A 27,950-nucleotide genomic window follows, 5' to 3' on the forward strand; every position below is an offset into this window, starting at 1 on the left:
CTATCAAGTGTTGAGTTTATCTCTAGTCTTGAGGAGGAAAATCCAGGAGAGGTAGTCTTTTGGTCATTCCGTAATGAGTTGACATTGCTTAACTCTGACAATTACTATTCTAGTATCTGCAGATCAATTAAATATTTTGTCCCGTTGGTTGTCTCCAAGGCATCACCACTCTGGGCCAGAGTGAGACAGGCAGAGAGAGGGAAAGTGAGAGAAAAAAATTACAACATCGGGAGTTGGGTGGTAGCGCAGCAGGTTAAGCACAAGTGGCGCAAATCGCAAGGACCTGTGTAAGGATGCGTAAGAATCCTGGTTCGAGCCCCTGTCTCCCCACCTGCAGGGGAGTCACTTCACAGGCAGTGAAGCAGGTCTGCAGGTATCTTTCTCTCCCTCTCTGTCTCCTCTCCTCTCTCCATTTCCCTCTGTCCTATCTAACATCAACATCAATAACAACTATAACAATAATGAAAACAAGGGCAACAAAAGGAAAAATAAATAAATATTAAAAAATTTAAAAAGAAAAGAAATCACATCACCATAGTTCCCTTCAATTGGGTGGGGTGGTGGGATCTGGTCTGGAACCTGGGTCAAGGGCCTGGCAAAGCAGTGAGTGCAGTGTCCAAGTGAGCTGTTTTGCTAACCCCAGTTAAATAACTTCTAGTATCAGATTATCAGAACATTTATGAAGTGAGTATTTAAAGGCTGCTCTTTTTGAGACTAGAAAAGTTTTTCAGTTCAGGTTACCTACAGGTCACACATGAAGCACACCACTGTGTGGCAACTCTGATAATTGTCACCCAGCAAAAACTCATGCCTATGGGGCCTGGGAGACAGCATAATGGTTATGTGACTTTCATCCCTGAGGCTCTAAGATCCCAGGTTCAATCCCCAATACTGCCATAAGCCAGAGCTAAGCAGTGCTCTGGTCTGTTTCTTTCTTTCTGTGCCCCACCCCCTCTAATATAAAATTTTTTTTGGAGTTTCATGCATGAAAATTTATTGTATAACCATAATGCTGTCTCCTAGCCCCATTTCACTTTAAAAAAAATTTTATTGTGGAATTAATGTTTTACATTCGACAGTAAATACAATAGTTTCTACATGCATATTTCCCAGTTTACTTTTTAAATTTTTTTACTTTTCTTTATTGGGGAATTAATGTTTTACATTCAACAGTAAGTACAATAGTTTGTACATGCATAACATTCCCCAGTTTCCCATATAACAATACAACCCCCACTAGGTCCTCTGAATCCTTCTTGGACCTGTATTCTCCCCACCCACCCCACCCCAGAGTCTTTTACTTTGGTGCGATATGCCAATTCCATTTCAGGTTCTACTTCTGTTTTATTTTCTGATCTTGTTTTTCAACTTCAGCCTGAGAGTGAGATCATCCCATATTCATCCTTCTGTTTCTGACTTATTTCACTCAACATGATTTTTTCAAGGTCCATCCAAGATCGGCTGAAAACCGTGAAGTCACCATTTTTTACAGCTGAGTAGTATTCCATTGTGTATATATACCACAACTTGCTCAGCCACTCATCTGTTGTTGGACACCTGGGTTGCTTCCAGGTTTTGGCTATTGCAAATTGTGCTGCCAAGAACATATGTGTACACAGATATTTTTGGATGGATATGTTGGGTTCTTAGGATATATCCCCAGGAGAGGAATTGCAGGATCATAGGGTAGGTCCATTTCTAGCGTTCTGAGAGTTCTCCAGACTGTTCTCCACAGAGGTTGGACCAATTGACATTCCCACCAGCAGTGTAGGAGGGTTCCTTTGGCCCCACACCCTCTCCAGCATTTGCTGCTGTTACCTTTTCTGATGTATGACATTCTCACAGGAGTGAAGTGATATCTCGTTGTTGTCTTTATTTGTATTTCTCTGACAGAGACTTGGAGCATTTTTTCATGTGTTTCTAAGCCTTTTGGATCTCTTCTGTGGTGAATTCTGTCCATGTCCTCTCCCCATTTTTGGATGGGGTTATTTGTTGTCTTGTTGTTGAGTTTGGCAAGCTCTTTATATATGTTGGTTATTAAACTCTTGTCTGATGTATGGCATGTAAAGATCTTCTCCCATTCTGTGAGGGGTCTCTTGGTTTGGGTACTGGTTTCTTTTTCTGTGAAGAAGCTTTTTAATTTGATGTAGTCCCATAGGTTTATACTTGCCTTAGTCTTCTTTGTAATTGGATTCATTTCATTGAAGATGTCTTTAAAATTTATGCGGAAAACAGTTCTGCCAATATTTTCTTCTAAGTATCTGATAGTTTCTGGTCTAACATCCAAGTCCTTGATCCACTTGCAATTTACTTTTGTATTTGGTGAAATACAGTGGTTCAGTTTCATTCTTCTGCATGTTTCAACCCATTGTTTCCAACACCATTTGTTGAAGAGACTCTGCTTTCCCCATTTAATAGTCTGAGCCCCTTTGTCAAAGATTAGATGTCCGTAGGTGTGGGGGCTCACTTCTGGGCTCTCAATTCTATTCCACTGGTCAGTGTGTCTATTCATGTTCCAGTACCAAGCAGTTTTGATGACAATGGCCCTATAATACAATTTGAGATCTGGGAGTGTGTTGCCTCCGGTTCTGTTCTTTTTTCTCAAGATTGTTTTGGCAATTCTAGGTCTTTTCTGGTTCCAGAATAACCTTTGTAGCATTTGTTCTATTCTCCTAAAAAATGTGCTTGGGATCTTGATGGGGATAGCATTAAATTTGTAGATGGCTCTGGGTAGTATGTTCATTTTGATGATGTTAATTCTACCAACTCATGAACATGAAATATCTTTCCACTTCTTTGTGTCTTTTTCAATTTCCTTGAGTACTGACTCATAATTTTCAGTATACAAGTCTTTCACTTCTTTGGTTAGGTTTACTCCTAGATATTTTATTGTTTTTGTTGCTATAGTATAAGGAATTGATTTCTGGATTTCAATTTCTTCTAGCTTAGTGTTTGCATAGAGGAATTCCACTGACTTTTGAATGTTAATTTTGTAGCCTGACACCTTACTGTATTGCCTGATGATTTCCAAAAGCTTCTTGCTGGATTCCTTAGGTGTTTCTGTGTATACTATCATGTCATCTGCAAATAGGGAGAGTTTGACTTCTTCTCTTCCAATCTGTATCCCTTTAATTGCTTGTTCCTGCCTGATTGCTGTGGCAAGAACTTCCAACACTATGTTGAATAGAAATGGTGATAGTGGGCAGCCCTGTCTAGTACCTGATCTGAGGGGAAATGCTTCTAGTTTTTCACCATTGAGTATGATGTTGGCTATAGGTTTGCTATATATAGATTCCACTATCTTCAGGAATTTTCCATCTATTCCCATTTTTTGTAGTGTTTTGATCATAAAGGGATGTTGGATTTTGTCAAAGGCTTTCTCTGCATCTATTGATATGACCATGTGGTTTTTGGTCTTTCGTTGATGTGGTGGATCACATTGATTGATTTACATATGTTAAACCAACCTTGCATGCCTGGGATAAACCCCACTTAGTCATGATGACCAATCTTGTGAATATACTGCTGTATCTGGTTGGCTAGAATTTTGTTCAGTATTTTAGCATCTATGTTCATCAGAGATACTGGTCTGTAGTTTTCTTTTTTGGTTGTGTCCCTGTCTACTTTTGGTATCAGAGTGATGTTAGCTTCATAGAAGCTGGAAGGGAGTATTCCAGTGTCTTCAATCTTTTGGAAGACTTTTAAAAGTAGAGGTATTAGTTCTTCTTTGAAGGTTTTGTAGAATTCATTTGTAAAACCATCTGATCCAGGAATTTTATTTTTGGGGAGATTTTTGATAACTGTTTCGATTTCATTGGCTGTGATGGGCCTGTTCATGTTATCTACTTCATCTTTACTTAGTTTTGGAAGTTGGTAGGTATCTAAAAAATTGTCCATTTCTTCCAGGTTCTCTAGCTTGGTGGCATATAGTTGTTCATAGAAGCCTCACATGATATGTTGAATTTCTGTGATGTCTCTTGTACTATCTCCTCTTTCATTTACTATCCGATTTATTTGGGTCTTCTCCCTTTTTTGTTTTGTGAGTCTGGCTAAAGGTTTGTTGATTTTGTTCACTCTTTCAAAGAACCAACATTTACTTTCGTTGATCTTTTGTATGTTTTTCTTATTCTCAATGTTATTTATTTCTGCTCTAACTTTAGTGATTTCCTTCTGGTTGCTTTAGGGTTCCTTTGTTCTTTTTCTTCTAGGTCTTTAAGTTGTGCAATCAGGGTATTTATTTGTGCTTTTTCTTGTTTCCTAATGTGTGCTTTTATAGCTATGAACTTCCCTCTCAGTACTGCCTTAGCAGTGTCCCAAATATTTTGATAGCTTGTGTCTTCATTTTCATTGAAGTCTCGAAACATTTTGATTTCTTCCTTGATTTCCTCTTTGACCCAGAGGTTGTTAAGAAATGTACTGTTGAGCTTCCACATTTTGGGACTATTACTAGTCTTTTGTTGATTGTTAAGTGTTAGTTTAATTCCACTATGGTCTGAGAAGATGCTTGGGATGATTTCAATGCTCTTGAATTTGCTGATGCTGTCTTTGTGGCCTAACATATGGTCTATCCTTGAGAATGACCCATGTGGATTTGAGTAAAATGTGTATTCCAGTTTCTTGGGATGAATGACTCTGAAAATATCCAATAGTTCTAGTTCATCTATCTCTTCATTTAGCTCCCTTATGTCTTTATTGATTTTCTGCCTGGATCATCTGTCAAGTTGAGAGAGTGGGGTGTTGAAGTCCCCTAATTCTATTGCTATTAATATATTGCTGTTGCTCTTTTCAGTAGTCGTTTGATGTATTTAGATGGCTTCTCATTGGGTGCATAGATGTTAATGATTGCTAAGTCCTCTTCATTGACTGATCCTCTGAGCATTAAGTAGTGTCCATTCCTATATTTTTAATCTTATTTATTTTAAAGTCTATCATGTCAGATATGAGAATAGCTGTTCTTGCCCTTTTCTGTGGGCCATTGGCTTGTATGATAGTTTTCCATCCTTTCACTTTAAGTCTGTGTTTGTCTTGTTGAGTTAGGTGGGTTTCCTGTAGACAGCATATTGTTGGGTTGTATTTTCTGATCCATCTTTCTACTTTGTGTCTTTTAATAGGTGAATTCAGGCCATTGACATTTATTGATATCAAAGATTAAAGATATTTTAACCCCATTCTTGTAGAGTTTTAGAGTGTTCTGATATATATCCTATTGATGATGGTCTGACTGTTTATAGAAGACCTTTCAGAACTTCTTTCAGGGCAGGCTTGGTGATAGTTGATTCCTTCAACTGTTGCTTGTCTGAGAAGGTTTTGATGCTTCCCTCTAGTCTGAATGACAGTCTAGCAGGATACAGTATTCTTGGTTGAAAGCCTTTCTCATTGAGCATTCGATAGATATCTTGCCATTTTATTCTGGCCTGTAGTGTTTGTGTGGAGAAGTCTGCTGCTAATCTTACGGGTTTTCCTCTGTAGGTGACTCTTTGGTTTTCTCTTGCAGCCTTCAGGATCCTTTCTTTATCCTTATTCCTTTCCATTCTAAATATGATGTGTCTTGGTGTCTTTAAGTCTGGGTTAATTCTGTTTGGGACCCTCTGGGTTCTTGAATATTTATGTCTTTGTCGTTGTCTAGACTAGAGAAGTTTTCAGCTATTATGGCCTGAAGAATGCTTTCTTCCTCTCCCTCTCTTTCTTCCTCTGGTAAGCCAATAATGCGTATATTGTTTCTTTTGAAGTCATCCCATAGGTCTCTGTTGTTGTTTTCAGCATCTCTTAATCTCTTTTTGAGATCTCTTACTTCTTTTTTAGTTGTCTCTAATTCGTCCTCGATCTTGCTAATTCTGTCTTCAGCCTCATTGATTCTATTCTCTCTGCCCTCTACTGTTTTCTGGAGTTCATCTATTTTGTTTCCCTGTTCTGATGCTGTTTTAGCTTGTTCAGCTAGTTGCCTTCTTAGCTCAGCGATTTCAGCTTTCAGCTCTCTAATAACCTTGAGATAGTATTTTCTTCCAGAGTCTCATTTGTTGTTCCTGTATTTCTTATTACAATTCTTTCAAACTCTTTACTCACTCCTGTGATTATTTCCTTAGCTAATGTTTGGATGTTGAACTCGTTATTTTGTGCTTCACCCTTTGGGGGGCTTTTAGTTGGACTGTTGTCCTGGTTAGTTTCTCCAATATTTCTTCTTGTTGGTTTACCCATTTTATATATTATGTTATGAGTTCCCTCTCTTAGTACTTTTCAAATTACTGATCACTATTTCCTGGATTGACTTGTGTCTAAGTAAGGTAATTAAAGGGTTCACAGTGGTGGAAGTTAACAGTTGTTTCAATAGTCTTTTAATCCCTGAGTTGGAGATCAGTGATTTAAAAGCTCTTTTTTTTTTTTCTCCTCTGTAGGCTATGGGAGCCTGAGGGCTTCTAACCTATAAGTAGGCTTCTTAACTTAGTCACTGACTCCTGACCAAGAGATAAGGCAGGGTATGGCAGAGATAGTCCAGTGGTCATGTAAAGAGACTTTCACAGCCCCACAGCTATGCCACCGAGGTATAGGTCTTCTCCTGAGTTTCCTGGATAGATCTCTGTCCCCCAGTGACCCTCCCTGCCGCTGCTCCAGATTCTGAGGGCAGTAGCAATGGAGACTCAGAGTTGCACTTGGTGAGTCTCCAGGGAGTCCTCTCCTCCCTTCAGCTGTCCCCTTGTTGGTGGAACAGACTGGAGGTGGTGTCTCAACTGATAAACCGCTGGACTGTTAAGAGCCACTTAGTCTCTCCCTAGGCTCCTCTCTGTCACCAGCCACACGTGTTTGCACTCACCAGTGATTTGGTGGGTTCTTGTCGTCATTCTAGTCCTGTCTTTTTTCAGTCCCAGGTGGTCTCCTTTGGTATTCCTAGTTGATCCGGGAGAGGAGAGGAGAGAAACAGATCTGCTGATGCTCATAGCCCCGCCTCAGGAAGTCAAAATGTATTTTTTTAAAAGAAAAAAAATGCTTCTGGACCAAGTTACGAGATTATAGAATTATGAGAAGCCACATATCTTAGAAATAGGAAAATGTATATATACAGTTAGATTCACGTAGCTAATGAAATTGGAGACTACACAATAAAAATAATACTGGAAAGAGTTGACTCTATACCTTGGCATCACTTAAAAGAATTGTTTTTGTTATTGTCACAAAGGATATTGCTAGGACCCAAAATCTACCACCCCTGGTGATCATTTTTACTTTCCTCTTTTATAAATATATATATATATATATATATATATATATATATATATATATAAGAGAGAGAGAGAGAGAGAGAGAGAGAGAGAGAGAGAAAGTCAGAGAAATTGAAAAGGAGTCAGGTGGAGAGAGAAAGACAACTGCAGCACTGCTCCACCACTCATGAACCTTTCCTCCCTGCTGATGGGGAGCAGAGACTTGAACTTGGGTCCTTGCACATTGTAGCATATACATTTTATTGAGTATGTCAACACCTGATACCCACCACATCACTTATTAAAATTGGATTTGCACTTACCATTTGATAGAACATAGCCCATAAGTAAGAAATGAGAAGAAACAGAAAGGAGTAGAAATTAATTTATTTTCATGACCTAACAGAAGTAACTCTATTTCAGAAATGTGATTCCTCCGTTTAGCCTTTTGTGTTCTTTGTCTTTTTTCTTTTTAGAGAATAGCTAATCTGTTGCCAGCGTGGTATTACAACTTCCGAGTTACCATGGTGACGTGGGGAGATCCAGAGTTGAGCTGCTGTGATAGTTCTACCATCAGCTTCATAACAGGTGAGTGAGTGGTGTGCCAGGCAAGGGTTTGAAGAGTTTCTAAAAGAGCACATCTCCAGAAAGGGCCAGCCACTCACCGAGCATTGAGAGCGCTCATGAAAGATAAAAGTGCTTGATTCTGAAGGTTTGTCTAAAGGATCCTCTTTCAAAATTAAAAGCGCATTTTTATTCTGAGTCACTGCCCTTGATATATGTGACCCCTTTTGGAATTGATCAAAATAGAGAGATGGCAGCCACAGTCGGTAGCTGCATGCTGCAGTCGATTGATTTTGCTCATATGGTGACTGCATTTGCTAGAACATCCCCAAGTCCTTATTAATGAAGCTATTTTTTAAATTAGACTGACTACAATATTCTTCATTGTGGGATTTAGTTCAAACTGGCTTTGGAGACAGGCAGCTCTGGGTGTGAATCTTGGTTCTGATCTGACCTCGGGCAAGAGAATTTTGCTAAACCTCAACTTTGTTTTCATGTGTTTAAAAAGGGTAATATTTTTCTGGTATTCCCAATTATATAAGCTCCTTAGTGAACAATATGGCACAGCATTTAACTATTTAACCTGTTAAACTCTCCAAGCTCATCACTGTGTTGAGACATTGCAGAGTTGGTATGAGGCAGCAATGGAAAGGGGAAATTCACCAAAGAAACATTAGTCCTGGGCTAGTTGGACTAAATTTTTGAAAGGAATTATTCCTGGGCAAGGTTATATAATAAGAACCATACTGAGAAAAGAAATGAGAAAAATACTTCAAAGAATAACTTAAGATGGGTAAAATAGCTCACTTAGTGCACTGCTTTGCCACATGTGTGACACAGGCTCAAGTCCAGACACCATCATATTGAAGGGAGTTTTGGTGCTGTGGTCTCTTTCAGAGTCTCTCTCTCTCTCTCTCTCTCTCTCTCTCTCTCTCTCTCTCTCTCTCTATCTCTCTCTCTCTCTGCTTTATCTTTTTATCTCTATCTGAAAAAAAAGTCACAATGAAGTCTCGTTGATGACAAAAAAAAAAGTAACTTAGACAACAGGTTTTCCTCACTGGACGTGTCTGATGAAATTTATTAATTGAAAACTCACCATATGTGAATTCTTAGAATTCTAGAGAAGGAGGGAAAAAGAGAGATTGGGGGCGGAGGCTCTGGGGTCCTAGTACATGATGGTGGAAAAGAAACTAAGATGGTGGTGAGAGTGTTCTGCAGACACCTGTCCTGAGATGAGAAATTCTAACCATCTATCCACAACTGTACTGTAAACCATGAAGCCCCCCTAAGTAGTTAGAAATTATTTAAATGGCTCATGACTCTTCTATTCCAGTATATATTCTTTTCTATGTATAATATCAATATAGAGAATAAAAAAGTGAAAGAATATTAAAAAAGAAAATATCAATCATTTGACAAGCCCTGGGGGTTACACTTTTGATTATATTAATAATTGCACACTTCATTATCACTAGATTTCAGTGTATTAATAACTCACAACATTTAACTTGATTAAGATGAATTATTAGGGAATGTTCTCTAATAATTCAGAGCAGCTGACGGGGATCAACCTAGACTTTATATCTTGAGCACTTTGAGCAGATTTGATTCCGCTACTTCCTAGCTAGCTGTGGAACGTGGAAACAGTTAATTTAAGGATACTAGGTCTTGTTGTTCTTATGGGTAGTATGTCTCAAATGTTACCTAACAGCTGGCTAATACAGAAAAACTAGGTGTATTCAACTCATTTCAACTAAGTCTTTGTGAAAGTTCAGAAAGGGGACATCAGACAGGACACAACATGACAGAATGGTAACAGGATTTGGAATTCAAGTAGCTTTAGGCATACTCTTCAAAGCTGGAAACTGAGGGGGTTAGGCAAAGATGATAATGTAAGCATCTAGGTGGACACAGCACATCTAGGAATGGAAATATTGCTTAATTAGTGAGCTGCTTTCCTAGGCAAGCAGTCTTTTATCTCCAGTAATTAATTGGTCTTTGGGTATTTCTTGCCTTTTCCTGGGACAAATGAGTCATACTGACTCTGATCTATGCTCTTGCTCTTATCTGAACATACTGACACTGTTGGTCTCAATTCTTACATCTATAAAATGGGCATAGATATGCCTCATAGGATAGTGAGAATTACAGTATCCAGTGCAAATTGCTGTGGCTATAGGTGCTAGTCAAGTTTTTATACGTTTAAAACTCATTGAAATTTTAGCAATCTTGCTTCACCATCCTCCCTCCCTCTTTCTCTCTTCCTCTTTTTTTCTCTTCCTCTTCCTCTTTCTCTTCCTCTCTTTCTCTCTTTCCTTTCTTTCTATATTTCTTTTTTCCTTTCAACAGGGGCTGGGACTTGGTACTTGTGTCACTGTAGCACTCCCAACTGCCATTTATTTTGGTCTTATTTTGATATAGGTTGGGAGACACAGGGTGGGGGAAAAGAAGGTGCAGGAGAGACACAGAAAGACAATTGCAGCACTGTTACACTGTTCTGTAGTTTCACCCTACAGATGGGACCTAGGGCCTTAGACCCAGGTTCTCATGCTTGGTATTGTGTACTTTCTACCTGGTATGTGACCATACAGACACTACATTACAATTAATTTCAGAGTAACTGAGATTTCAGTTTACTTTTTTCTGTCTTCATTTGTAATTCAAGTTGTGAAATTATGTGGTGTAAAGTAAAATCAGGACACCCTATCTGGAAAAGGCAGAGCTTGTCAGACAAAGTTCATTTGTCATAGAAATGATGCTAGTGTGCCAGATGATGTGTAATAAACAGTGACATCTTGTGGTCTTTCAGTACTGTTTGGATTTTACAGCAGCTAAGTAGTGTGAGAAGGTTTGAAGACCTAGAATATGTGGAGAGATACATTTCTGGGTTTGCTTTGCCATTTTTTTTCATCAATGTCATTGGGACTGCTTCCGTTAGTTTCCCTTTCCCTTTTCATTTTTATTTGATAATACAGAGAAATAGATGAGTGGGGAAGGGGAAGGCGGGTGACAGCCCTGCTCCACCACTCCTCAAGCTTCCCCTCCACAGATGGAAACAGGGACTTGAACTTGGTCCTTGCTCGTGGTCATCTGTGAGCTCTACCAGTTGCACCACTGCCCAGTCCCTAGGTTTGCAGTTTTAAGTATGTTTCTTGTGCTTACTAGAATCAGAATGAGAAAATATATTTGAAGATATATGCATATAGTAACTAAAAAAATGAATAAGAGAAATATACAAAGAAATCTGGCTTATTTTTATTAAAGTGCTGTCAAACGTGATGTAGGTTACTTGCTAGGTATTTTTGTATTTGAAGATCTAGTTGTCAAATGTAGAAATCCAACTATTTCATGATACAAAATGAGTACATATTAAAATGAGTACATATTAAAATTTAATCTTGTCAGTGAACAATTGCTTTTGAAACCATAGTTGTATGGATATGTCATACTCTGCTATGAATATTAGAATCTTGTTAAGGGCAATAATTCTTTATGATTGGTAGAAATCGCCTTTAGATATTTTAGTTGATTTTGTTAAGTATCTTGGGAAAGAATACTTGTTTTATTATTTTTTTCTTGTTGTCACTACCACTTCACTACTCTGGGCTGATGTTTTTAGCTAGAGAGGGAGGAAATGACACCATAAAACTCAAGCTTTGTTTAGTACAGGAGCACTGGACTTGAGCCTGGATCATGCACATGGCAAAGCAGGTGCACTATGGAAGTGAGCTATTTTGTCTACTATTACTTCAATGTTATTTTAATCCAGCACACATTGGAATTTAAATCCAGCTGTGTTTTGGTTTCTTAAAATCTCCAGAATGATCAGTTGCTTTAAAAAAGGAAATACAGCTGACAGAGCAATATAGGAATTATGAATGAAATCCCTTCCCAATTTGAAAAAAAAGAAAAAGTAATCATATAAGAAGATATAATCAGGGAGTCAGCAGTAGCCCAGCGGGTTAAGTACAAGTGGCACAAAGCACTATGACTGGCATAAGGATCCTGGTTCGAGTCCCCAGCTCCCTCCCTGCAGGGAAAAGCAGGTTTGCAGGTGTCTATCTTTCTCTCCCCCTCGTCTTGCCCTCTTTTCTCGATTTCTCTGTCATATCCAACAACAATGACATCAATAACAATAAATACACTAATAAAACAAGGGCAACTAAATGGGATAAATAAATAAATGTTAAAAAACTTTAAAAAAAGAAGGTACAATCAATAAGCTCAATGTTAGAGTTTAGCCTTGTGACATGACTGTAAAAGTTTGTTCTTCTTACTCCTTGCTTGAATAACATTGAGCTCCTTCTGTGAGGCACCAGTCTAGACACTGTCAATGTCTTGCTTTGCTACCATGTAGAAATAGCGTCTTCAGTCCCTTTAGTCATTGATCTACTGCTCTCTGTCCTCGTAGACATGTCTGCTATACTGTGTAAAAGATTTACAGGATCCCCAATTTTATAAGCATTGCTAGGAAAATGAATTCACCAGTGCCTGATGAGAGTAATTTATTGGTGCAGCAAGTATCAGGGATCTTATAAGTGCAAATTTGGCTTTTGTTTAACTGATACTGAGAGAGAAAACCAGGATACTTAATTCAGTTCTATCATAAAGTTGTGTCAGGAATTGGACCTGTGGTCTTTGAGCCTCAGGCATGCAAATTGGTGCTGAAACAGGCTGATCCCTGTGAACATATCCTCAGGTACAGATAGGTCTGGATGTCGTACATCTGGGCTGTACAGTGTAGGGATCTCTGAAACAAACTCCCACCAGTACCACCTACCTTCACCAAAGGTCCCAGGATCCCCCATGTTGTCAATACATGTTGTGAATTCTAATTCCCTGAATTTTCTCTGTTTGGAATCTCATACTCTGCCGATAAGTTCTTTTTTTAATTCTTAAAAAAAAAAATTATAGGGAGACAGGAGGGGATAGCGCAGTGGGTTAAGCGCACATGTCACTAAGTGCAAGGACTGGCATAAGGATCCCAGTTTGAGCCCCTGGCTCCTCACCTGCAGGGGAGTTGCTTCACAAGCAGTGAAGCAGGTCTGCAGGTGTCTATCTTTTTCTCCCCCCCCCCGTCTGCTCCAGGACACATTAGTGGGGTCTTCTGTCCAGGGAAGACCTGTTTGGCATCATCATAGCATCTGGAACCTGGTAGCTGAAAAAGAGTTAAAATATAATGCAGAACAAATTATTGACTAATCATGAACCTAAAGGCAAGAATAGTGCAGATGAAGATTTAGGGTCTCCATTTTGGAAAAAGCTAGTAGGTCTATTTTAGGTATATTCCAAGAGCTGATGACTTTACTAGTTTTTTTTTTTCCTGAGCCTGACATCTGGTATGCAGGTGGACCCATAAGTTCTTTGATAATTATTGGTTTGATAATTATTTTAATCAATGTGCCTCTTCTTTGTAGCCCCAATTGCTCCAGAAATCACATCTGTGGAATATTTCAACAGCCTGCTGTATATCAGTTGGACATACGGCGATGACACAACTGATCTCTCCCATTCTAGAATGCTACACTGGATGGTGGTTGCTGAGGGAAAGAAGAAAATTAAAAAGAGCGTATGTTTCTTTGAATTCCACCAATTCAAGCATCTAAAGATGAATTTGCATAACTTATGGAAATCATTAAACATGCATTTGCTGAGGTGTTAGATGCTTATATGCCAGTTGGCAAAGTTTAAGACTCTGGACCTAAGACAGCAAACAAAAATTAAATCACTCCTTTCATAGAACTTACCTTTTAGTTTTTAATTTCCACTGGGGATATTGCTGAGGCTCAGGGCCGATATTATGAATCCACCGCTCCCAGCAGCCTTTTTTTTTTTTTCTTTAATCTGTCAGGACAGGTACACCACTGCCCAGCCCCAACTTTGTAGTTTTTAGTAGTAGCTATAGTATTGACTTCATTTATATGCAGAATTATTTGAGTTATTTTTTTCTTTAGGATTCCAAACACTTTCAAGAAAATCAGTTATGTTTCATTATTTTTCCATTTATCATGAGCACATAAGTGTTTGGATACATTGGAAATGCTGATATTTTTTCTTTCTGGTTTATTATGCTTTTTTTTTTTTACATTTATTAGTTTGGGTACAGACTATAATAAAAAACAAAATGATAATGACTCAAAGAAATTAGTTGTTGTCTCTGTTAGGTTAGCCTAGGACTGACACATCTCTGTTGTAGGATTTGAAATGGCCCTGTCTCCTCTGTACTCAGCCTACTTGCTCTGCTTTCTCCACCACTATGTGGAGTCTTCACCTCCACAGTTTAACCTTCAGATCCTTACAACTGTACCTCTAATAAGCTGTGAAGCAGTGCTGTGAGATGCTCGCTCTTTCTGCCATGTCTTTTTTCCCTCTTGATTTCATATTTATATTAGTATTTTTATTTATTAATTTATTGGATAGAAACAGAAAACTGAGATGGAAAGGGAGTTAGAGGGGAAGAGAGAAAGAGAGACACCTGCAGCACTGTTTCACCACTTGTGGAACTTTCTCTCTCTGCAGTGGGGACCAAGAGCTTAAACCCAAGTCTTTGTGCATGGTGACATATGCACTTAACTGAGTGTGCCACCATCTGGCCCCCATTCTTGATACCTTCCTCTGTCAAACAATCTTTTAAAATTTTTGCATTTTAAGAAAAGTTGCGATGAATATGAGGAAGAATATCACTGTAATAACTAGCCCAAATAAGGGAATTAATTAAAAAGATTTCTGACATGTATTATGCATGTTTCAGGCTACCTTGCACTTTTCTCAGTAAAATTACTTTCAGAGGAAATAGCAAATCCATGAGTATAGTCTGCATTACACTGTATCATGGAAGAGAGAAAAAAATGTCTGCTCTCGTCTTATAGTTGTTGGGATGGAATTGTGGTTTTGAGTTCCTAAATGTTCGAAACCCCAATTTTGGTGATCTCATAGGTAACACGCAATGTCATGACTGCGATTCTCAGCCTGCCTCCAGGAGATATTTACAACCTCTCCGTGACTGCCTGCACTGAAAGAGGAAGTAACACCTCCATGCTCCGCCTTGTCAAGCTAGGTAAGAGGGGGACTCCGGGATTTCTGGGATACTTGTCCTGTTGAGCGAACCAGTATGTTCGCATGTCTGGATTGAGCATGGTCTTCTCCAGTCCAGGAAATAACAGAAAGGTGCTCACTCCGTGTTATACAGATAGACATTTATACCACCACAGAGACATGGAAGGACCTTAGAGTTTATATAATGCAGTCTTCTCAATCTTCCTGCGGGGGGGGGGGGGGGGGGTCGCTTCACAGGTAGTGAAGCAGGTCTGCAGGTGTCTGTCTTTTTCTCCCCCTCTCTGTCTTCCCCTCCCCTCTCCATTTCTCTGACCTCTTCAACAAGAGCAATGGCAACAATAACAACAAGGGCAACAAAATGGGGGAAAAAATAGCCTCCAGCAACAGTAGATTCATAATGTAGGCATCGAGCCCCAGCAATAACCATGGAGGCAATAATCTTCTTCTTCTAGCGTTTGCCCTTCTTCCGTAGCCAGTCAACAGTGTCAGGTTGAGCCTGATGTAAAGTTTCGAGACCTCCTTTGAATCTGGAGAGGTGGCAGTCGTTGACTATGTGGGTCATAGTCTGTCTGGAGCCGCAGGGGCAGTTCAGGTCGTCTCTGGCTCCCCAGCGATGGAACATAGTGGCGCACCGGCCATGGCCTGTTCGATAGCGATTGAGGAGGGCCCAATCATAACGTGCTAGGTCAAAGCCGGGTTGACGCTTGCAGGGGTCTGTGATGAGGTGTTTGTTCTTTACCTCAGCTGACTGCCAACTCTGTTTCCAAGAGTCTGGAACAGAGAAGTTCAGTGTAGGCGTAGGGGACCAGATTGGGTGACGAGATGTCAAGCGTTGGACAGGGTGGGCAAAGATATCCGCGTATATTGGCAGGTCCGGCCGGTCGAGCGTAGACGTGGGAAATGAACTTAGATGATGCCGCATCCCGACGAATATCTGGCGGGGCGATGTTGCTAAGGACTGGCAGCCATGGAACCGGGGTGGAATGGATGGTTCCAGAAATTATCCTCATGGAGGAATATAATTTGGAATCGACCAAGTGGACATGGGGGCTACGGAACCATACTGGGGCACAGTATTCTGCAGTGGAATAGCATAATGCCAGAGATGATGATCGTAGTGTGGAAGCGCTCGCGCCCCATGAGGAGCTGGCCAGTCTTGCAATGATGTTATTCCTCGGCAATAATAATACTAAGTAACTGAGCAAAGGGGGTCAGGTGATAGTGCAGCAGGTTAAGCACAAATGGCGTAAAGCTCAAGGACCGGCAGGCATAAAGACCCCAGTTTGAGCCCCCAGCTCCCCACCTGCAGGGAGATCGCTTCACAAGTCTCTCTTTCTCTCCCCCTCTCTGTCTCTCTTCCTCTCTCCATTTCTCTCTGATCTATCCAACAGCAATGACAACAATAATAATGACAACTAGGATAACAACAAGGGCAACAAAATAGGAAAAGTGGCCTCAGGAGTAGTGGATTCATAGTGCAGTCACTGAGCCCCAGCAAAAAATAAGTAAATCTGAGCAAACAGGTGTACTCTAGAGCAAAAATTTAAGTTATATCATGTGTTAAGAGAGAAGATGAATTTTTATAGGAGACAAAGAGGGAGATGACCATAATTAAAAGAGCTTGCCAAGAAAAATGGGCTACAGTTGACAATAAGCAAAGTAGGAGGGTGGGGGTAGATAGCATAATGGCTGTGCAGAGAGACTTGTCATACTTGAGGCTCTGAAGTTCCAAGTTCAGTCCCCTGTACCACCATAAGCCAGAGCTGATCAGTGCTCTGGTGAAGGGGGAGAAAAAAGGGAAAGTTATATATATTAACAAATGAACTACAGCTCATGTAGTCTAGTGTCAGAGTAATGATGAAATACAAGCAGGAAGCAATACTGTGTGTATTACCTCCTCTGTCTTAGGCATGATTTTTTTATCATTCAATTTTTGGATAGAGAGAAACTGAAAGGGGAGGGGGAGAGAAAGAGGGAGAAAGAGAGACATCTCTAGCAGTACTTCACTACTCAGGCAGATTTCCACCTGCAGATGGAGATCAGGGCTTCAATTCGGGTCCTTGTGTATTGTAACATGTATTCGCTCCAGCAGTGGATCTGTAGTGCAGGCACCGAGCCCCAAAACACACACACACACACACACACACACACACACACACACACACACACACACACCATCCCCAACTTACCAGGCAGGATGCTGGTTAATTTCCAAATACCCTCAGGGGGGTACTACAGCTCCTCTTGAGAATTAACCAGTGACATTCATTCTTTCACTTAGTGCAGGTAGTCAGCTAATTCTCTCCTACCAGTCAGTCTTATAATTGATTCCCAGGAATATTGAGAGCCCCAGTTTTCAGTCTTGCATAGTCTTTACTTTTTTCCTTCCTCCTTTTTCTTTCTTTCTTTCTTTCTTTCTTTCTTTCTTTCTTTCTTTCCTTTCTTTCTTTCTTTCTTTCTTTCTTGCAGTCAGGGTTATTGCAGGGGCCCAGTGGCCACACTACTGGCTAGGCAGCTCTTTTTCCTTTTTTTGTGTGTTTCTTTTTTATATTATACTTGATAAGACAGAGAAATTGAGAGGAGAGGGGGAGATAGAGAGGGAGAAAGAGACACCTGCAGACATGGTTCACCACTAGTGAAGCACCCCACCTGCAGATGGGCAGCAGAGGCTTGAACCCTGTTCCTTCTGCATAGTGAGATGTATACTTAACCAGGTACACCACTGCATGGCCCCCAGATAGAGATTTTTAGAGTTTATTTAAATCAGGATATTATACATAGGACCAGCACTGCTTGGACTATATCCCAGCCTAATTTTTCTGTGACATAGGCCTTTTGGAAGTGATTCTTCTGTTGCAGGAAGGCAGGGTTATGTCTATGAAAGAAACCAGAATACAGATGAATTCAGTATAAGATAAGCTGAATCTAGATGGTAGATCTGTAACTACATTTACATCTTTATAAAGGTAGAGAACCTTCAAAGCCTTTGCCAAGAATTATCAGTGATTATGTCATTGATAAACATCCACAGGAAGATACATGCCAATAGTGGTTCTGTTTGCAGGGCATTGAGCCAGTTGTCCCATTAAGAATTGTTGGTTGCCCGCATTTCCATGATACCCGGGTGTGGTATGTGATAACAGCTCCCTGGTAGTCAGTGTCAATCAAACCTGGACTAAAACTTGTCATAAAAGCTTGCTGGTCTGTATGTAACTGTGGCTTCAACCAGCAATCATTCATATGTCTTCTTGTCATGGTGAATTTAACTAAAACTCTGGGTTAACTTTAAGGAGACTTGATAAGCCTTCACCAGAAGAGACAGTGACCCAACCTTCATGACAGAGGTGGATGGGAAATAGCACTGAGATGTAGGTTTATAGAATAGCCCTGTGGTAATAGACTATCATTTAAATGAATCAATTAATTATATACTGAGCCCCTTAAAAGCACTGCTCAGATGCCAGACTGCATGGAGTAATTCATCCAGAATGGCGGCTTTAACGTTCTGTGCACAAGGAGTTTCTGATCTAGTGAAGAGAAGGGGATAAGAGCTTTCAGAGCATTAAAACTAGGTAATGTGTTGTAGGTTGGCTGTTTAGGAGAAGCTTCCCCAGAGAAAGTGATGGACTCTAAGACTGGAAAAAGGTTTAGAAAGAGAATAAGAATCAGAAGGCCTGGCAGAGGCCAGAGTGTGTGAAAGTTGGAAAGCACAGAGCTGAGACTTCAAATTCAGTGAGAAACCATATGCAGAATTTAAAGAATCTGATATATTTTTAAAATAATCCTTCTGGGGCAGGGCAAGGAGATAGCATAATGGTTATGCAAAGAGACTCTAAAGCCTGAGGCTCCAAAGTCCCAGGTTTAATCCCCTGCATCACCATAAGCCATCAAGCAGATGTTATCTGCCTACAAGAAACACATATAGCAGTCGATGAAGCTGCTCGATTCACCATCAGTGGATTCGATTTAATATGCTATAATCTCCATCCTAAACACGGCCGAGCCATCTACGCCAAATCGTGTCTTGCGGACGTTTACCATATGGCCTCTTTGACCTTCTACGACTCCGTTACTATTGGAACTATTCAGCTCGTCAATGTATATAAGCCTCCCAGTGCCTCATGGGATAATGAGGTCCTGCCTAGCCCGAATCACCCAGCTGTTTACGTTGGAGACTTTAATAGTCATCACCAAGACTGGGGATATTCCTCCACTCGTGCTGACGGCTCTATCTTAGCCGAATGGGCTTCAGCGAATGACCTCTCCCTATTATACGATCCCAAACAGCCAGGCTCTTTTCACAGTGCTAGATGGAATAAAGACTCGTCACCCGACCTGTGCTGGATTAGCACAGTCAACGGCCAAGCCTTTCCCTCTACGAGACAAGTTCTCAAGATCTTCCCACACAGTCATCATCGCCCAGCTATCATCCACATTGGTCTCCAGCTCCCACTGATTCTGTGCTCAGAGAAACTAACATGGAACTTTCGGAAAGCAAACTGGCGTCTGTTCAGTGATCTTACCAACAAATCTATTCCTGCAATTCCAATTAACTCTATCCCCTCTGAAGATTCCTACAGGCGCTTCCGCCAAGCCATCTTCAAAGCAGCCTCCCAAACCATTCCTCGTAGGAGACACGCTAACTATACGCCTTGTCTTGATGCTGAATGCGAGCAACTACTAAAGCAGTATGATGAGTCGGGCGACCCAGATGTGGCTGACCATCTCATTGCCTCCCTGGATGCAGCACGCCAAGCCCGCTGGCAACAACTCATGGAAAGTCTGAACTTCACCCACTCAAGTAGGAAGGCCTGGAAGCTTCTTCACAGACTAGGTGCCAGTAGCCAACCCCCTCCCGTCTCCCATCCTCCCATATCTCCAAACTCAGTGGCCAGTCACCTAACTCAAGTTGGGCGTGCTAAGATCGACCCAGTCTGGAAAAGAGAAATTTCCCACGAGTGGTCATCCTACTTCCGGTTATCTTGTCCATCTCCAAAACTCTCTCCCTTTACACTGTCTGAACTGGAAGACGCTTTGAAGAGGGTTAAACCGGGAACAGCTGCTGGCTATGATAACATCACCCCAGAACTCATTCTTAACCTGGGTCCCGCAGCAAAGAAGTGGCTCGCTTCATTCCTGTCCCACATCTTGGAATCTGAGTCTATGCCCAAAGTTTGGTGTCGTGCGAAGATTATAGCAGTTTTGAAACCAAAAAAAGACCCAACACTGGCCGCCAGCTATAGACCAATTTCTCTCCTCTCCGTGTGTTACAAACTCCTTGAGAGGCTGCTTCTGTCACGTATTTCTCATCTTATAGAGAAATTCCTATCACCCACCCAAGCTGGTTTCCGCCCAGGAAGATCTACCTGCGAACAAGCCCTGGCCCTCTCAACTTACATTGAAAATGGATTCCAGAAGAAGTTAAAGACGGGTGCTGTCTTTGTTGATCTCACAGCAGCCTATGACACGGTCTGGCACCGTGGTCTCCTAGTCAAGATCTCAAGATGCCTGCCTCCATGGGTGGCCAACACTATATCGTTTCTTCTCCAAAACAGAAGATTCCGGGTGCATCTAGGTGACAAGTCTAGCAGATGGAGACTTGTCTCAAGTGGCCTCCCCCAGGGCTCTGTTCTGGCTCCTACACTATTTAATATTTACATCAATGACCTCCCAGAAACTTCTTCAAGGAAGTTCATCTACGCCGATGACATCTGCTGTGCAACTCAGGCATCCAAGTTCGACATCCTCGAGGAAACACTCACGAAAGACATGTCTCTGATATCTGATTACTGTAAAAAATGGCGACTAATCCCTAGCACTGCAAAAACGGTATCATCTGTTTTCCATCTACACCATGCCTCGGCCTCGCGTGGGCTTAATGTGCAGCTTGGCATTACGAGAATCCGGCATGAAGCCCAGCCAGTCTATCTTGGCGTTACTCTCGATCGCACTCTGTCATTTCACGAACATCTCATGAAAACTGCAGCAAAGGTGGGCGCGAGGAATAACATCATTGCAAGACTGGCCAGCTCCTCATGGGGCGCGAGCGCTTCCACACTATGATCATCATCTCTGGCATTATGCTATTCCACTGCAGACTGTGCCCCAATATGGTTCTGTAGCCCCCGTGTCCACTTGGTCGATTCCAAATTATATTCCTCCATGAGGATAATTTCTGGAACCATCCGTTCCACCCCGGTTCCATGGCTGCCAGTCCTTAGCATCGTTGGGATGCGCATCATCTAAGTTCATTTCCCACGTCTATGCTCGACCGGACCTGCCAATATACGCGGATATCTTTGCCCACCCTGTCCAACGCTTGACGTCTCATCACCCAATCTGGTCCCCTACGCCTACACTGAACTTCTCTGTTCCAGACTCTTGGAAACAGAGTTGGCAGTCAGCTGAGGTAAAGAACAAACACCTCATCACAGACCCCTGCAAGCGTCAACCCGGCTTTGACCTAGCACGTTATGATTGGGCCCTCCTCAATCGCTATCGAACAGGCCATGGCCGGTGCGCCACTATGTTCCATCGCTAGGGAGCCAGAGACGACGCGAACTGCCCCTGCGGCCCCAGACAGACTATGACCCACATAGTCAACGACTGCCACCTCTCCAGATTCAAAGTAGGTCTCGAAACTTTACATCAGGCTCAACCTGACGCTGTTGACTGGCTACAGAAGAAGGGCAAACGCTAGAAGAAGAAGAAACCATAAGCCAGAGCTGAGCAGTGTTCTAGTATAAAAAATAAATTAAAAAATAATTCACAACTATATATAAACCTAGTGGGCCATGGGAAAAAAAGTTGGACCAACAGTGAAAGCAGGGAGAACAATTAAGGAAAGGGCTATTTGTTGTGGCTTGTTAAATGACATTCTAATTCAAATAAATGCCATGGGGAAATGGTGGCAGCTTGGTTAACAAGGTAGTAATGAAGAGAAAGGGGAGATGTATATGGAATCAGGAAGCTTGTTTAGAGGCCATCTCCATGGGAAGCTAATTAATTAATTAGGTAATTAGAGGCAGAGAGTGAAAGAGACCATAGCACTGAAGCTGCCTTCAATGCCTTAAAACAGGCTCAAGGGTGGGTTGCTCAGATGCCAAAGCAGCACACTACCCAAGAGAGCTATTTTGCTGGGCCCTCCAAAGGCAATTTTGATGACAGGAAAGCAGGAAAGAAAGTGAAGGCTGTCCTGTAAGCTTTGCTTTTGAGTGACTAGGCAGTCAGTGCAAACTGACTCACTGAAATTAAAAAAAAAAAAAAGACCTAGGTTCTGGTGGTAGGGATGGTGCAGATATCATTATCATTATAATATAATTATCATTATCATTATAATTATCATAATGGTAGGGATGGTACAGATATCGTTATCATTTTATAAATCTATATTGTTACTAATTAAAGAAAAACTAGAAAAGCACTATGTTAGGAGGAAAGGGGGGTCAGAGATTCTTCCTGGACATTAAAAAAAAAAAAAAAAGATGTCTCTGAGGCACCAGGTTTAATTCTCAGCAGTACCATAAGGCAGACCTAATCAGTTCTCTGGTATTATCTTTCACCTATATTTTCCTTTCATCAAAGTAAATAAGTGTTTTAAAAATTGAGAATATACTTGACCACAGTTGAATAAAGATATTAGTCATTTATGTGTATGGGGGGGCAGAATTCAGAGCTAGAAAGAATAATTTAAATTCTATGATCTCACCAAATAGTAAGCAAGAATAGAGGAAAGAAGTCCTGCACTTGGCCTGGATGAACCAGTCTGGCATTCAGAGACCCAGCAGAGAAGCCAGCCAGATAGAATGGGAAGGAGCAGTCAGTGAGACAAAGACAAAACCCAGGAAGTCGGGTGGTAGCACAGAGGGTTGAGTGCACGTGGCACAAAGCACAAGGACCGGCATAAGGATCCTGGTTCGAGCCCCTGGCTCCCCACCTACAGAGGAGTCGCTTCATGGGTGGTGAAGCAGATCTGCAGGTGTCTAACTTTCTCTCCCCGTCTTCCCCTCCTCTCTCCATTTCTCTGTCCTATCCAACAACAGCAACAACAGCAACAATGATAGTGACCACAACAATGATAAAACAGCAAGGGCAACAAAAGGGGAAAAAATGGTCTCCAGGAGCAATGGATTCGTGGTGCAGGCACTGAGCCCCAACAGTAACCCTGGAGGCAAAAAAAAAAGAAAAGAAAAAACCCAAACCACAGATTATGTCCAGCACCATCATCAAATGTCTGCTTAATCTAAATGAACATTCCAGATAAGAAACTGATTATTTAGTGCTGAGGAGATCTGGGGGTAATTTATTGTTGAGTCTTCATAGGAGCAATCTGGACCCTACTGCTAGACTGCTGAACCTGCACCTAGAAATGGGGGAGTGCCATCATCTGTATCCATCTGCTACATATGCTTTCTGAGATTCAGGGGTTTGTTTTGTTTTTTCTAAAAATCTTCATTTTCCTGTTACCATGTTTACCAGTGCAAGGAGGAACCCAACATCCATTCCTATGGCTTTCTCTTCCTGCTTCAGATTTTAGTCTTACGGCATGGCTTGATTTTTCTTAATCTCAGTCATAGAGGCCTTTACATCAATTCAAAATCTTTAAAAATAATAATACTCTGACAATAGACCAGAAAAAGTAAAAATCTTTTTAGGTACTAGGAATGTGAGGATTGCTAGCATGTAGTTTCTCACAATCTAGTACATTACAAAGTAATACACATATTTTTAGGAGAGGTAGTAGGCTGGCTTTATAAAATTCTAGTCTTTACCTGGACCTGCCCTTTGTGGTCTCATCCCCAGCTTCTGTTGAAATCATTGAGCCTACAACTTTAAGAATAGCTGTCTGTATCTGCTAACATTTCTGACTTAATGTAAGAGGTGAGATGTGCTTGCTGTGAGTCTTAGCACTACTGAAGAGACTCACCCATTCCTTTTCCTTGACTCCTTCCTAGTAAGTGACTAACATCCCCACCCACTCCCCCTTAGTTCTCTCTCCCTCCCTTCCCCCTTCAATAAAAAAGGGCAATGTAAGAATGTGAAGGGTAGGGAAGATAACATGAAGCAACATAGTTGTTATGCAAAAACAAATAAACAAAAACCTTTTATGCCTGAGCCTTTGAGGTCCCATGTTTAATCCCACCTACTCACCCACCCACCATTGCTACCATATGCCAGAGCTGAGCAGTACTCTTGTGGGGAGTAAAAAAAAAAAAAAAAAAAGATAAATTGCATCATTGTTAGCACCAAGGGGATGGGGAAGAGAGAGGTTATTGGTCAGCTGCATAAATATGGGGAGAAAAAAGGATTGTGAAAGAAAAGACTGTATCTCTCTAATTAAGAAAAACTTTCTCCCTTTCTGTCTCCCCCTCCCTTTGTTCTCAATTTCTGTCTAGCCAATATTTAATAAAAATAAAATAGTAACAAAAATTTTCGAGTCCAGGCCAGCTTGAATGCACATGTTACCACACACAAGGACACTGGTTCAAGCCCCTGGTCTCCATCTGTAAGGGAAGCTTTACAAGTGAAGTAGTGTTGCAGGTCTTGGCCTCTCTCTCTCTCCCTTCCTTTTCAATTTTCCTGTCTCTATCCAATAAATAAAACATTAAAAAATAAATCTCATTAAGATAATAAGCTTTTAAAAACATAATTCATGTTGTTACTCAGCAGATGCTTACTTAGCATTTACTATGTACTACAGGCTAACCTAGGTGCTGAGGTGACAGAGAAGACCAAAACTGACAAAAGCCCCACCTTCATCCTCATAGCCAAGAGCAGACCAGAAACAGCATGTGGAGTAGATCTAGTGAAGAACCAGGCAGTACTGGGGGAATGTCACAGGAGGTAGGGTAGATTTTTGTAGAGACAGTGGTGTAGCCATCCCAGTGAGGGTGATAATTCAGTTCACAGCTGAAGGAGCTGAGAGGGTGAGTCTGGCAGGTCAGGAAGTGAGTTAGGGAGTTGAGGGGAGTCAAAGCTGCAGGGCTCTGGAAGCAGTAGAGCCAGGTGAGCAGCTAGGCAGGTCACCAGAAGGCTGGGAAGGGGTGGGGGGAGGTAGATAAGGCATAGAGAGGAAGCAGAGGTACATTGCAGAGGGTTCTAGAACTGACTTTTTCTCAAAAAAAAAAGTGATTTCACAGAGATTTTCAGGATTATAAATAGGAATACAGTTTCACACCATTCCCTCCACCCCCCCCAGTCCCCACCATTAACCCTTATAGTTCTCCTAAGGTTTTAGAGACAAGCTGACTTTTTTCCTTCAGATTCATGTTTGAATTCTTGATATTCCACATGAGTGAAATCATCCTACAATTGTCCTTCACTTCCATACTAAACAAACATGATCACCTCCGATTTCATCCACTTTGTCCCAAAGAACACAATATCATCTTTTTCAGCTGCTTCATTGAGTATATGTCCCACCAATTTTTCTTTTTTTCTTTTCCTTTCTTTTCTTTTCTTTTTTTTTTTTTTTTGCCTCTAGGGTTTTTGCTGGGCTCAGTGCAGGCACTATGAATCCACTGCTCCTGGAGGCTATTTTTCCCATTTTGCTGCCCTTATTGTTGCCCTTGTTGTTGATGTTGTTGTTATTGTTATTATAGCTGTTGGATAGGACAGAGAAATGAAAGAGGAGGGGAAGACTGGGAAAGAAAGATAGACACCTGCAGACCTGCTTCACTGCTTGTGAGGTGACCCCCCTGCAGGTGGGAGCCAAGGGGCTGGAACCAGTCCTTGTATTTTGTACCATGTGCATTTAAGCAGCTGCTCTACCACCCAGCCTCCCCCCCATTTTCCTATTGGATAGGATAGAGAAATTGAAAGAGGAGGGGGAGATAGAAAGACAGACACCTGCAGACCTGCTTTACCACTTGTGAAATGACACCCCGTAGGTAGGGAGCAGGGGTGTCCCATCACTTCTTTCTCTAGTCATCTGTCAGTGGGCATTTAGGTTGTTTCCATAATTTTGGCTTCTGTGAATATGGCTATAAACAGGATGGTGCATCTGTCCCTTCAGTTTAGTGTTTTCATGTCTTTTTGAGAAATGCCTAGAAGTGGAACTGCTGGATCCTAAGATACTCCCATTTGTCTTTAAGGATTCTCCATACTGTAGAACAGACTTTTTGTTACTCTGAATGTGTTATGCCTTCACTGATTGGCTTACGCAGTAGAGTCACATGATCTGACAAGTCTGACAAATCACTTTGATAAGAACAGGCTTTTGGGAGTGAAAGGCAAAGCAAGAAACCAGTTAATAAGCTGATCACACAGCCCAGTCACCCCTGAACACCCTCAATCTGGTGCTTTTCAGAGCAATTAAAAGCTAGTCATCCTCATGGTCTAGGCAGTGGCACATCTGGCCAAGCACACAGTGTGAAGTGCAGGGACACACAAGGATTCAAGTTCGAGCCCCCAGCTCCCCCCCACCTGCAGGAGGTAAGCTTCACAAATAGTCAAGCAGGTCTGCAGGTGTCTCTTTCTCTCCCTGTATTCCCCTCCTCTCTGTTTCTCTCTGCCCTATCCAAAAACAGTAACAGCAATAACAAAACAAGAACAACAAAAATGGGGGGGGAAATGGCTGTCAGGAGCAGTGGATTCCTAGTGCAGGCACTGAGCCCCAGCAATAACCCTGAGGGGAAAAAAATGCTAGTCATCCTCAGGGTTCAGACAGTGGCACACCTGTTTAAGTGGAAAGATCTGCACAAGGATTCGGGTTTGAGCCCTCAGCTCCCCATCTGCAGAGGGGGAACCATCACAAGCAATGAAGCAGGTCTGTAGTTGTCTCTTTATCTCTCCGACTCCTTTGGAACAAATGGTCTCCAGGAACAGTGGATTGGTAGTGTTAGCACCAGGCCCCAGAGATAACCCTGGAGGCAAAAATAAATTAAAATAAAAATTATTTTAAAAGCTAGTCATCCTCTTTAGCAATTCTCCAAGTCTTCCAGTTTGGGCACTTTTGAGGAGTGGATAAGAACTGGATAAGAAGTTGTACTTAACGTGGTAAGCTGTGAAGGTGATGAAGTGATCAGATTCTGAAATTGTTTTGAAGGTGGAACTGAAAGAATCTACTGATGGATGTAGGTGTTGTTCATGAAAGAGTGAATAAATGAGTGAAGTCCAGGGAGCTGCCAAGATCTGGGGCTTGAGTAATTGGAGGGAAAGAGCTGCTATTATGGGAGAGGCGGGCATGGGAAGAAGTTCAGGTCTGGGTGTGTCAGCGTTTGAAGGTGTCTATTAAACATTAAGGAACAGATACTGAGTAGGAGGCTAGACAGAGGTGGTTCTTCATGTCTAGAAAGAGAAATTGGAGGGTAGTAAGAGCACAGCCTTGATGAGGTTATCAGGGAATGAATAAAGGGAAAAAAAAAAAGAGCAGAGATTGCTTGTACAGAGGCTATGCCCCAAGACACTCTGAAGAAGTGGAAGTGGTGGGGGTCAGGCGGTGGTGCAGTGGGTTAAGCTCATGTGGCGCAAAGCACAAGAACCGGCGTAAGGATCCCGGTTTGAGCCCCCGGGTCCCCACCTGCAGGGGAGTTGCTTCACAGGCGGTGAAGCAGGTCTGCAGGTGTCTGTCTTCCCCTCCTCTCTCCATTTCTCTCTGTCCTATCCAACAACGAACAACATCAACAATGGCAATAATAATAACCACAATGAGGCTACAACAAGAGCAACAAAAGGGGAAAAAAATAGCCTCCAGGAGCGGTGATTCATGGTGCAGTCATGGAGCCCAGCAATAACCCTGGAGGAGAAAAAAAAAGTGGAAGTGGTGAGAAGTCAGCAGTTGGAGCCAGAGGAGTAGCCTAGGAGGAAGAAGGAAGATGGAAAAGCAAGCTGTCTGTCCTAAGAGCTGAGCGAAGGCTTGAGTAGCCAGTAGCCAGCCTGTCAAGCCTGCTCACAGCTCAAGATCAGAAAGGAGAATTAATGGAGGATCTTGGCAGCCACAAAGCCTATGGAGATTGGGGGAGGAGGCAGTGAGTGGATTGGTGAGGAAAAAAAAAGTATGATTAATGGGAGTTGTTCAGGAAATAGGCTGAGGAGAAAAACTGAAGGCAGCTGAAATAATGGAACTTTTGAGAAGTGTTAAAGAAGACAGAAGCAGGATCAGGAGGATAGAAGGATCCAGGATTCGTCAGGTTATTT

The 27,950-nt window shown here is 41.7% G+C and overlaps 1 protein-coding gene across 2 annotated transcripts in view; it reads left to right on the forward strand.

The window, feature by feature from the left end:
• The window catches only part of PTPRO (protein tyrosine phosphatase receptor type O), a 284,837-nt gene that overhangs the window by 189,009 nt on the left and 67,878 nt on the right, over positions 1-27,950 (forward strand). For both annotated transcript variants that reach the window (XM_060194429.1, XM_060194430.1), the window contains exons 10-12: positions 7,670-7,781; positions 13,175-13,326; positions 14,694-14,814. In XM_060194429.1, the coding sequence (XP_060050412.1) occupies positions 7,670-7,781; positions 13,175-13,326; positions 14,694-14,814 (385 nt within the window). The remainder of the gene's footprint in view (positions 1-7,669; positions 7,782-13,174; positions 13,327-14,693; positions 14,815-27,950) is intronic.

The sequence above is a fragment of the Erinaceus europaeus genome, chromosome 7, assembly GCF_950295315.1.
Source record: "Erinaceus europaeus chromosome 7, mEriEur2.1, whole genome shotgun sequence".
In the NCBI taxonomy this organism is placed as follows: Eukaryota; Metazoa; Chordata; class Mammalia; order Eulipotyphla; family Erinaceidae; genus Erinaceus; species Erinaceus europaeus.